Raw genomic sequence first — 13112 nt, forward strand, 5'->3', positions numbered from 1 at the left:
AAAAAAACTATGAAGATAAAACGTACTTCTACTTTGGAATCCTGTATCATCCGGTCAACATTATTGAATACGCACCTCTTTCATAATATTGACTCGATCAAAGCACTGATATAATACATATTCCAGCAAAGAGTAAAACAAACAAATTGCGAAGGCAAGCATTGCTTAATAAACAAATTAATAATGATAAATCCTTTTCCAGGGAAGTCCAAATAATTTCCAAATCTAACAAGCCACCATTTTAATCATGTTTCAAGGACGGACGTCACGAGACTGTTCTATATTCAATGGTCCACACGAGACCTTTGTTATTTGAGGTGGCAAAAAAAAAAAAGAGAGAGAGAGAGAGAGAGAAACTCGAACCTCTGATCTATTTTGTTCACTGTGGTGGAAAATTACAATTTACATACATCTGAATTTTTAATCTACTGTCACCAAACCAAAGTGAACGAATCAGGTTCGCGGTTAATCAGCGAAGTGTTTAGCCCAATACACATCCCTACTTTCTAAATAAAAACTAGGCCTATATGCATACTTTTTACAAATAAATTACTATGTATCCATTCAATACGAAATACATTGTATGAAACTGGACCATTTATGTTTACTTTTTAAATTAATTTAATAAAGTTGCAGACTATAAGATCAATAAATATACATGTACATTTCGGTTCTCAATGATGTGTAATCCTTAGGGATAAAAGCATGTTTGTCTCCAAACCTGTATTTGATTGAAATTGATTGAACTTGTACAAGAACATTATGTACATATATAGACCTTCAATAATTAATTATGCTATGACGCTGTCTATCCCTTCTTCACACCTGTATGCCTATAGAATACCATAAAAATCTGTGGATTTTTGCTCAACTTTTCATGTCCCTCAAACGATTTTTTCATTATAATACCGCTTCAGTTTATCAGGTAATATATTTTTGAAATCACAGCATATGCTTTGCATGTTGTTTAAAATGCTATATTTAAGTTTAAAAAAAAATTTCATAATGATTTGCTACATTTCCAAAAATTAACATCTAATCAAATACAAATGTATATGAATTCAACAACATAATTTTTCTTTATAAAAAAAATTGTTTCTACAATACATGTACCCAATACAATGAAAATCTGTCATTTATTTTCATGCAAACTATTGAATTCAGTAAGCCTCATCTAAATAATCTTTCCCCTTCTCTTATATTGTTTTAATTCTTATTACGCTTTATGTCTATTTCTAACTTCTAAAATAGTTTATAAATGTGAAATTATGCTTGTAGCATTCACACTGGAGAGCATACATATAAGTATATTAATTGAACTTGGTTTAAGTTATCTTGTATCTGGATACGTTGGGATCTAGATAATATCGATGATCGGTATATAATTCAGTCAATGCAAACAACCCTTTTGTTCTAATTGGAGGCAATGACTTCTAATATATTACACTGAATTCGTTAATCATTTGTTTTTCTTTTACATGTAATATGTCTAATGGGACGTTAAACAACATACAATCAATCAATCTTTTAATATGCACACCGTTAGCAAATTATTCCTCACAATTTGCAATAAATATCATGCAATTACAATTTTATTATAACAATAGTGAACGTTGTCAAGGAGTTAAAACATCGAAATTCTGCAAGCAGGAACAAATACATGTTTGAGTGAAAAATAACCTACAATATGATTTGTTTTAAGTTCTTTGATCAAAAATAGAATTAAAAAATTTTATTTATCAAATATGTATTTATACATGTTGCAAGCTCTGTTTCAAAAACCTTCTAAATATGTTATATAAAAGGGCAAATTACAAATACGTTTGGACACAAATTTTATATCTTCATTGTAATTGTAAGAAGACACTTTAAGGACAAAAGACACTAAAGAGATATGTTTTGGTACAGGGGATGTTTACTCCTCCAATGCACCTGATCCCACCTCTGGTGTTTCCAGAAGCCAGTATTTTTGCCCTATTCACAAATCGTATTTATGACATTGATCACTGTTCGTTATCTTTATCTTTTACATTATAGAAATTTGATAAACAGTTTGTACAGAGTTTATTATTGTTTTTTTCAATAAATAAATTCATAAAAAACATTATTCTTGGAAGCCACTTTTATTCTATGTACGGGTATATGACTATATACAGTATATATTTGACTATATACGAGTATAGGACTATATACAGGAAAAAAAACTATGCTTGCAGCATCAGATAAAGTGGAACTCTTTCAGCGAATACACTGGATTTCCGACAATGTGATATATATATATATATATATATATATATATATATATATATATATATATATATATATATATATATATATATATATATATATATATATATATATATATATAAAATCAATAACCAGAAAATCTCAACGGATAGTTTTAGTAAAAAAATTCAAATTTTCATGTTATTTTATTCTATTTCAATGTATTACATCAAATTATAAATTCGGGAGACTGCAAGAATATGAGTGGTTTTTAAGAAAAACTTTGTGATAAATATGTGTTTTAGCAATAATTCAGACTGTACAACCTTGTGTATCACATGTCTTATAAAACTTTCACTTGAAAGGAAGATACCTTGATTGGATGAATTCATTGAGATTATCTGTCACAAAATGTGATGAAGAAATTTTAGTTTATGCCTGAGTGAAAAACTTTCGAACGTTTTGGAACGTTAAATATGCTGGCATATTTCTGCCCCATGTGTGCAAGTTATTTTTCTGTCAAATATGTCGACATGCAAGATAAATATGTTGACATGCCAGATAGTTATGTCAACATGCAACATAACTATGTTGACATGCAAGAAAATTGCAATTAAATAAGAATTATAAAAAATCTTTAAAAAATCTCAAATATTGCCCACATGTGACTTCCAATATGCTAGATGCTACTTATTTATGTCGACATGCAAGTTAATTATTTTGACATGCGAAATAAATATGTTGTCATACAAGTCAAAAATAACTTGCACACAAGAGGCAGAAATATGCCACCATAGTTAAAAAATATATACAATCAATCAGTTTTACTTAACAATCCAGTAAATTATGTGCAGATTTTACATATAGATAATACTACAAAATATTCATTAGGCATGCAGTTAAAAGAATTTAAATTGAGAATAATCTGTTTAAATAAAGATGCAACGATATGTACGTACGTTTTAGTTTCACTTAAGCATTCCTTTTTACGTTCATACAACTGTTCGTTTTCCTTTTTATGCATAAAAAGTTCCCAACAAATCCAGAAAAAAACATTAAAAAACACAAACATGATGCAGTTGCAAATGGTTTCCAAATACACACAGCAATTGGTGACCTCTTCCTCTTTTTGAATCGAGTATCATTTAACAAACCTTCGCTTGACTAAGTATTGCAACATTCCAACAAAAAGGTAGTCGTGTCATTATAATTATCAAACGCAGAAAAGAAAAATAATAATCCAGGGTGGAAGAAACGATGCCTACATTTTCAAAGTAGAATTTTAAATGTCAAAACCTGCTAGCTAGCATGTCAAATTTTATTTTCAAGGGCGCAAGTCATAAGACTGACCCACATAGGGCTGGTTTACATAAGCTGACGGTCGCCCGCGTGGCGCAGTGGTTAGAGCGTCTGCTCTAGAGTCGCGAAGTAAGGAGTTGATCCTTACGTCGCGGGTTCGAATCCCACTGTGGGACGTGGAGACCGGTCCTTCGGATGAGACCGTATAAACCGAGGTCCCGTGTCGCAGTAGGTGTTGGCACGAAAAAGATCCCTCACTACTCAATGGCCGTAAGTGCCGAGTATAGGACAAAATTTGAGCTCTCCACCGGCAAGTGGTGGCGTCTCCATATGAGTGAAAAATTCTCGAGAGGGACGTAAAACAACATACAAACAAACAAACTTTTTTTTGTTTTGGCCTCAGGCTTTCACAGAGGCTTTAAAGGTTGTATTAAAAAGTAAGAATTCCTCCTGCATTGAAAAAGGATTTTGTTTTTGTTTTTGAAAATATGTATGATTGACAATATCATGTAGATGTGCAATACGTTTCGGAATTCTGATATCTACCCAGGTGATTCCAAGGATTTAGTGTTTTAAGGAAGATTATCAAAAGAAACTTTTTGACATATTTGGTTTCCAGAATTTATATATTAAACTTTGATCATCCATTGTGGCCCCTCCCTACCCCCGGGGGTCATGATTTGAACAAACTTGAATATACACTACATGAGGATGCTTTCAGTTTATAAATTTAACTAATCATGGCTTTCATGTTCTTGAGGAGAAAATTTTTCCTATATATTCCTGTGTATAACTTTGATCCCATGTTGTGGCCCCACCCAACCCCCCGGGGTCATGATTTCAATAAAGCTGAGGGCGCTTCTGTATAAATATCAAAAAGGTGACGATAACAAGTGATCGATTTCATAAAAACTTCAAACAATACAAATATGTGAACATGGCAGAAACACGGACACCTGAAAATTTCAGAGGTGGGATCAGAGGCCATGAAATTCAAAATTTTGAAATAGGAAACCTTGCTCATCAGAACTATGCATTTAGTTTGTATGATTATTGCATAATACCCAGGAGCAGATAAGATTTTCAAAGAATTTATGCATTTTCACTATATAATCAATAGCCTCCCCCTCCCCACCACAACAGAACCCTTACCCAGGGCCATAAAATTTATAATTTTGAAAGAGGCACCCTTGCTCATCATAGCTATGCAATTTAATTGCTTAACAGCCAAGAGCAGAAAAGAAGATTGTAAAAGATATTCAAAAGTTTGGAAGAGGCACCCCTGATCATCATAACCATGCACTTAATATGTCTTCCCAATACACAAGAGCAAAAAAGACGATTTTCAAAGAAATCATTCAATTTCACTATATACTGAAATCAATAAAGCCCCACCCTAACACTGGAACCCCTCACCCATGGGCCTTGATATCCACAATTTTGGAAAAGGCAGGCATGCTCATCATAACCATGCACATAGTATATGCATGTACCAAATACCCAGGAGCAGAAAAGAAGATTAAAAAAAATAATGCATTTTCACTATATAATCAATAGAGCCTCCCTCTCCCCGAAACACAAGAACCATTGATCCAGGGGCCATGAAATTCAAAATATTGAAAGATGCATCCCTGCTCATTATAACCATGCATCTAATATGTCTTACAAATAATAGAAGTAAAAAAAAAGACGATTTTCAAAGCAACCATTTAAATTCACTATTTAATCAATAAAGTCCCACCCGTACACCGGAACTCCTGACTCAGGGGCCTTGACATTCACGATTTGGAAAAGGCAGCCCTGCTCTTAATATGCACTTAATATATCTACCAAATACCCAGGAGCAAAGAAGATTTTTAAAGAAATAATTATACATTTTCACTATATAATCAAAAAAAATTCTCCATTACACCAGAACCCTTGACCAAGGGCTATAATATTCACAATTTTTGAAGAGGCACCTTTGTTCATCATAACCATGCACTTAGTTTCTTTGTTTAATATACAGGGGGAGAGAAGAAGCTTTTTAAAGATTTTATGCAATTTTACTATATAATCAATAGAGCCCCATCCTTACTCCAGAATTCCTAACCCTGGGGGCATGAATTTCACAATTTAAGTAAAGGATTCATTGTATGTTATAGTCATGACAACAGTTTGATTGCTTGATGTCCAGGAGTAGAGAAGAAGATTTTTGAAAATTGCATTAATTTTAATGGTTTCGGCCCCACCCCTCAGGCCCCAAGGGGGCAGGGACCATGAAATTCACATTTTTGTCCCCCTTTGCCCAAAGAATATCTAGGCCAAAATTTGTTCAAATTGGTTCAGTGGTCCAGAGAAGAAGCTGAAAATGTTCGAAAGTTTACGACCGACGAACGACGTACTACGACGGACGAAAACATTTCGCTAGGTCACCTGAGTCACGTCACTCAGGTGACCTAATAAATACAACGTCCGGTCTCGTCTTTCGCCGCACGGCAAGAACTACCGACGTTGTTATGACGTTTCCCTTAGATACTAATTTTGAATCTGATGAATACATATAAGATTTACGTAAAATGGAATGAGTTAAGAAATATCATTTGGACAAAATTCAATTAATTTTAATACAACAACGCAAAACAAGACGGTTTATAGCAAAATGGCAATAAAGATCATTATAAAGAAGCACCTAAGAGGTTTAATAGATATGCGGATGAACTAAAATTGAGTACAGAAAAGTAACGTCATAACGACGTCAGTGACATTTTTGCCGTGCGGCGATATACAAAGCCTAACATTACGTTAATCTTAACATTTTAAAAAAGTATTTCATACAATCAAATGAATTTTTAAGCCAAACATCAAAATAGATAGGGGTACTAGTATGTCAAATTTTGTTGATAACATTTGATTATTAAAGATTTTATAGTAGTTGTTACATTACTTTTTGATCAACTCTCGTATATGGCAAATGAAACATTTGAAGGAGAATTAATTGATAATGTACAATCAAGGGGAGGTTGTGCGTCATTATCCTATACTAATTATAAGATAATGACTTAAAATAGGTTTTGTGTTTTATCTGACTGAAAAACAAATTTCAAACAACAAGAGTATATGTCTTGCTGATATTTGTACAGCCACAATTTAAGAAACATTAAACACCTGTCCATAAAGATTTTGATGTGGCCTTGAACAGAGGACATATCCAACAAATACGAGAATTATTGTACTTAAATCACTGTAACTTTATACAAAGTTTTCCATGTTTGCCGAGGAATATAACATATTTTTAATCGGAAGTACGTCATAAATTCACATTCTAAAAGGGTAATTGCTCTGTTTAATTGACAACATAAAACCTGGTGTTGTAGAGATTTAAATCTGCGCGATAAACTATACATGTAGATTAGGAGGGAATCGAATTTTCATTTTTTTTCTTTTTACTTTAAATTTTAATTATTTAAATTAGGTTTTTGGATTTGAACATGTTCAAGTACGAGTATTTATCATATTAAAAAATATTGCTTAGAGAAGTGACGGTCAGAAAGGAAGTACAGCAGAATCTACAACAGACCATTATTATATTTTAAGTACATTTTAAAGTCAGGTGTACTTGTCTAGATGCATACATATACTGAAAAATACAGCATGTTGTTATGCATTTTCAAGGACATATTCTTGTTTTCGTTACCCACATTTTAAATCTCCTGGTGACAGATGTTCACGGCCAAGATTTGTCCTCTAAATTCACTCCACCTTTGATTACGAGCAATTTTTATTGATCATCGTGAACTCTGTACACAGGTAAAGTAAGAGTCACCCACGTGACTATGATTAGCCGTCTTGCAGACACCTAATCATGCATTATTTATGACGTTGTTCCTTATCAAAAAATTCTTCCGATAAAGATGGGTCCTTCAAATTGGGGGTGGAGAGGATGATATTTTTATCATCGTATCAGTACATGGAAAAACCATGTTACTTACAGTGTATGCAAAGTAAACATTATGTTATTGCTGTACACAACCATCGCGGTTGTAATCAAAGTGTAAAAGAGAGAAAGGTGTCATCTAAATCTTGTACTTGGACTGTGGAATTGAAAACTTATTGTTGTAGATCGAACTACAAAAATAAGTAAAATTTTAATACTGTTAATTTTAAATAAATTTGATCCATGGGCCTTGACGGTCGCCTAAGTATCATGAGTTTCTGGGGCTATAATCATTTTGAACCCACCTGGAACTGGAACTTTGGCCTCATGTGAACAAATTTGTACAGTGTGGTGAGAACAATCGTAATCATATTCATAATGTCTTCTCGAGATTCGGAAATAAAGAAGATAATGTATACTAATTAAGTAATTATTTATCTCCTACTTGGGACCTGATCTCTGGAACCAGGGGACTTAAATTTTATTACTTTTGTACATGTAGAAAGTTTGGCTGCTGATTATTATTCAAACGACTTGCCGACTAGATGTCTTTGAATTTAATATATTTTCAATATAATATTAATTTTACACTTTCACAAATATGACAATAGTCAAAGTGCTAACTACAGTATTATGTATACAGTTTCGCTGTATTTGTACATGAGTACAGATGAAGATATTCAAAATTTTCATGCACATACATTTGCAACTTAGCCCCAGTCTTGAGCCTGACTGCTGGGCTCATAATATATGAATTTATCAATTTTGGTAATTGGTTATGTGCTTATTGTAAGTATAATCATATTTACTTTGACCACTGTATGTCCTTTAAAAGAGAAAAAGATTTCAACTAAGCAATATCCTTGGTCCTGAACCATGGATTCAGGGGTCGAAAATTTCACAATTTAAATGAAACTTAAGGAACCTATTCCATTTATTCAAGCAAACAGTTTGCCATCTAAATGTGTTTGAGGAGAAAAGAATGTTTCATAGGTATTTCAATATACATGTACCCTGAATCCAGGGGTCATTAATTTCACAATTTTGGTAAAGGATCATGGCTTATTATTATAATCATGCCAACAGTTTTATACCACCCCTTAGACACCCAAGGAGGAAAGAATCATGAATTTCACAAAAAATATTCCCCTTCACCCATAGCTACTATATCACAATATAGTTGAAATTCGTTCAGCCGTTTTTGAGAAAATGGGTGACTCCGTGACATAATAAAAATATTTGAGAAATCTAAAAATAGATAAGGGTATCTGTAAATTAATGTTATTTAAACCACTTTTATATTCTCTTTTCTCTGCTACTGCATCAAACAGTACTACTGATAGTCCCAAAAAAACTGAGCAGTAAAAAAATCAGTTTTGTCAGAGTATGCCTTGGCTTTAATTAAAAAAAAAAGACATTCAGTTGCACGTATACACTCAAGTAGAAACCTTGTTGATACGAAACTGAAACCACATTAAAATAGGTATTCGTCATGGGCTCCTTGTTCCACTAACCTCCAATATATATAATCAGTGATCTACGTTTTAAAATCACCTTATGACATGTAATTGTTGACCTGATAAGATAAATTTGAGACTTTTTTTGTATTTTTCTTTTTCTTTGTTTGTTGATAGAGTACTTGTCCCAGATTCATTTTTTATGATGATATCAGAGGGGCTGCTCGAGATTATAAATATTCTTATGTCACTGAAAATTTCATCCTTATCTATTATCCTTGTTCAAGGTAAATTAAAATTCGATTTGTTATAAGATACATTGTACTTTGCATTTTCATTGTAATGCATGTCTGTATATCTTGTAATTAAATGACTTTATAATTTTTCTAATTATACGCTGTCATGATTGTAAGATTTCAATATGATTATTTTTTTAAGGAAATAAATAGGGTTCATCAATCTCACAACAACAAGGCGAAGTTGAGTCGTTCATGAGATCGATGATCTCCTTATAATTAATAAAATAAATCACTTATCAGAATTGTTATTGACTGACTACAGAAATATATATAAGTATATTGGAACATTGAAACCAATTTAGTGCGTCTGTTCAACCAAAAGGAAGATGGATTGGGTATTCATTATGGATTCAATTTTTTTAAACCTAATTCTGTCTGACGAAAATGCCCAGAAAAGTTGTGTTCATGCATATGTACATGTATCAGCAATAATGAGTGTCCGTTGCCTTTTTTTCTCAAAATTTCAATCATTTACTTATTGTGCTTTGAAAACTCCAATATATTTTACTCAAAACATCCGCAAATACTTACTAGCACTAAACAGGTAAAATTGCAACGTATGTTTAACATATGTTGAACATACGTTGCCATTTTACCTGTATACATTTGTATCCTAACAGCAACTGCTGTGCAAGCAAGCACGATTTTTATAAATAAAATTCCTTCGATTTTTTTTTGGCGACCAAGCACATTATCAATGTCATTTTACGCTCTGAATGTTTTTAGATTTATATAAAAAAAAAAAAAAATTATATAAATATAAATGCAGCCAAATAAACCCACGAATTATTATTATTATTATTATTTTGATGGAACAGTTACTAAGGAAAGGCTACATGTTTCCATATACATGTGTACCAGTCGTTCTACAGAAACGTGATCAAATAACGATTTCTTTTGTCGCAAATAAATTTACAGTCGTTACTTCATCTTTCTACTGAGTTAAAACATCGATTTTAATGCTTAATCTCATAATACACAAGTGGTTTTCATTTTTTTTCTAAATAAAGGAAAACAAGCCTCTTCTAGCAAAGAAATCATGGTTCATACTTCATGCGAAATTACATCATGTCGCATACATATGAACTTCCGTAACTTTTCAATTGCATACCAACTATGTAGATCTGACAATGAACTGACCAAAGGTGACAACAGTACGTAATAAAATCATTTCTAGTTGCGAATCAAATAATTAATATCATTACTTTTTCGACATAACAAAATGAATTTGATAGACAACTGTTGTCTTTCTTCCATAAAGGTAATCAAGCCATGGTTTCCCAATTTAGGTGCAAAATGTTTTCTGTCTGTAAGCGAATTATTTTTGATGTAACATCTTATAAAATTTGATAATATTTCTTGCCGAGAATTTTAACTTTTTTTGCTAAAAATTAACTTCCGTAACGATTTTTCCCCAAAATTTCATTTAATATCGGATTCGTGCCAGATTAAAAAATATATACATGTATGTACTACCTTTCTATACTTAACATCAAAATAAGAGGGCAACTTAGGTTTACTTCAATCTTGCTCGACAAATTTACTTCCGTAACTCAAATTGGGATCACGGGTATATCGAAGTTGTACATATAATATGTAAGGATACCAGATTTGTGGGTGTTCCTTTTGTTTCAAGTGACTAATATGTCCAATAGATAATCAGATTGTCCGATAGGCTATTTGTAGCAATTTTTTTCATGTTCTATTTCCTGGACTGGTCCGTTAATTGTAGAATGACAGATACAGAAGCGGTAGAGCAAATAAGCTTTGGTATAGCAATTAAAAGTACGCATAGCGATTACATACATCGAAGTGTATTTTTTTCATTGTGATATGTTGGACGAAAAAAGAAACGTGCTAAAAAATCACAATTTTATATCTCCTTGGTTAGCTTTATGTTGACATTTTTAATTGGTTAGATCTGAAATAAATACACCCAGCCTACCTGACTCATACATGTTTTTCACCAAGTCCAAGAATCTTTTGTCTCGTCTCCAGTAATCTGGTGCAAATCCTCCTGGAATGATAAGCCCAGCGAGATCCTGAAACACAGCAAACAGAATCGCTCCATAATTTTATTTTATTTTATTATATTTTTTTTTTACTTTTTGTAAAAGAATTGATTATATTGTCCACTGTATGATTAAAAGAGGCTTAAAGGGAAACATTGTTGTTTAAATTTCTACATTTGCAAAATATTGAAAATCATGTGAATAAGACAGATATTATATTACACATAGATAAAAATAAAGTAATCATATGTCGATTTTACACATTCAGGAAATATTTACAAAACATTATAGTTTTAATAGAAAATGATATTTTGGGGGAAATATGATTTTTTTAAAATTATTTTCTACTAAAGCTGCGAATTTAGAATCTTATTTTAAAAAGATGACAGTATCTATCTAAAAATAGACAATTTCCATCGATACTGGGAAAAGATACACAAGTAGCTAAAATTAAACGTTATTTTTATAAACAAAGCTCTGATAACAACATATACTCCCTCGTGATTTGTCGATAAATTAATCGACAAACAAACAAATTGGATTTTACCAATGTCATTGAAATACCTCGGCTTTGACTTCATCAATACCCTCTTCCGCTTTGCATGGATATCCGTGTTTGGAATTGTATGTCTTTCCTTTTTCTGGACCGATAGTAAATGTTTCGTATCCCTCCTCCCTCAGCCGATAATATGGGTACCATAGCTGTAAGACAAAAGAAAATTAATTAATACATCTATTATCAAACTTAACGTAGAATTTATTTTCAAAGTTTCAAAACATGTAACAGTACATGTTATAAATATTGAAGAATATTTTCCCTTAGCAGTCTCTGAAACCGAAGTAGGGTCACAAGCTATTCAGATTAGATTTGATAAGTTACTGCAAAATATGAAAGACATACGCTGAACTTACACGAGTTCAAACAATACTTAGTACTGACTGGAATATTTTGCACCATGTTACAAATCAATGGACAAGGAACTACCAGGGCATTAATATTAAAAAAGATCGGCCATCTACATATGTTATTTTTAATGGATATCTGAATCGATACTTATAACTATGTGAATGTCATTTTAACTTAACCACAACCTGCAATGCGAAACGAAGTTTGCAGATTACTTGCAATTCTTCCAACTGTAATCAAGTCTTTTCTGAAAAAAATTGGTTTTATCAAATGAACTCTTTATGACTGTGGTACTTAAAAGTGATCATATTGCAGAGTTTATTTGAGAAAATAAAACATTTCAGAAAGGACAATTATTTTCTTTCCTAATTAAGAATTCGACAAATGGTGCATGGAAGTATATGAACAAAATTATAATACATTTCCTTACATAAGTTTGGTTTATTAATATCATTCGTAATCTAAGAATCACTTTAAAATCTGTGGCTTGACTAAATAATAAATGTGACGTCAAGATCAGAAGATAACATCTACATGTAATTAGAATTTACATTACATAAATCTTTTAAAACAGTATGAATAAAATCAAACAAGCTTGGTCTACAGGAAACATTTGTATTTAGATCAAGCTATATATATACATGTAGCTAAGCATGGTTATCGTGAAAGGTTACCGCAGATACATCTAATTGTTAAAACCTTTGATAAATAGTTATTAGGAGTAAGTAAACGACCAAGAGAGAGAGCAAAGCACGAAAAACGGACATAAATCAAGATACTCAATGTTGTAGATTCCAAATTCCTTTAATATAAGACCTTAATTAAATCAAGGTCCTGACTCATTATTCACTAGCATCAGAACACCTACATCATTCTCTTTGGCGATTTGAAATACATTATCTGCCTAAAAATTTTAAAAATCATAGACAGCAATGATCTTTTGCGATAAAACATGGATCAAGGCCATGGCTCTTTGCAAAGCCACGGACAAGTAAA

At 32.1% G+C, this 13112-nt stretch overlaps 2 protein-coding genes across 2 annotated transcripts in view; both read right to left on the bottom strand.

The window, feature by feature from the left end:
* Nucleotides 1-13112, bottom strand: part of LOC133175375 (putative cysteine protease YraA) — a 71410-nt gene that overhangs the window by 53557 nt on the left and 4741 nt on the right. The window contains exons 2-3 of the mRNA XM_061310471.1: nt 11774-11911; nt 11143-11239 (exon numbers count right to left, since the gene is read on the bottom strand). Of these exons, the coding sequence (XP_061166455.1) occupies nt 11143-11239; nt 11774-11911 (235 nt within the window). The remainder of the gene's footprint in view (nt 1-11142; nt 11240-11773; nt 11912-13112) is intronic.
* LOC133175373 (uncharacterized) overlaps nt 12735-13112 on the bottom strand; it is a 52578-nt gene continuing 52200 nt past the window's right edge. Inside the window, exon 2 of the mRNA XM_061310469.1 lies at nt 12735-12745. The gene's annotated coding sequence lies outside the window, so the exon portion shown is untranslated. The remainder of the gene's footprint in view (nt 12746-13112) is intronic.

The sequence above is a fragment of the Saccostrea echinata genome, unplaced genomic scaffold (genome assembly GCF_033153115.1).
Source record: "Saccostrea echinata isolate AGI-Se365-2 ecotype Australia unplaced genomic scaffold, CSIRO_AGI_Sech_v1 ptg000062l, whole genome shotgun sequence".
Taxonomy (NCBI): Eukaryota; Metazoa; Mollusca; class Bivalvia; order Ostreida; family Ostreidae; genus Saccostrea; species Saccostrea echinata.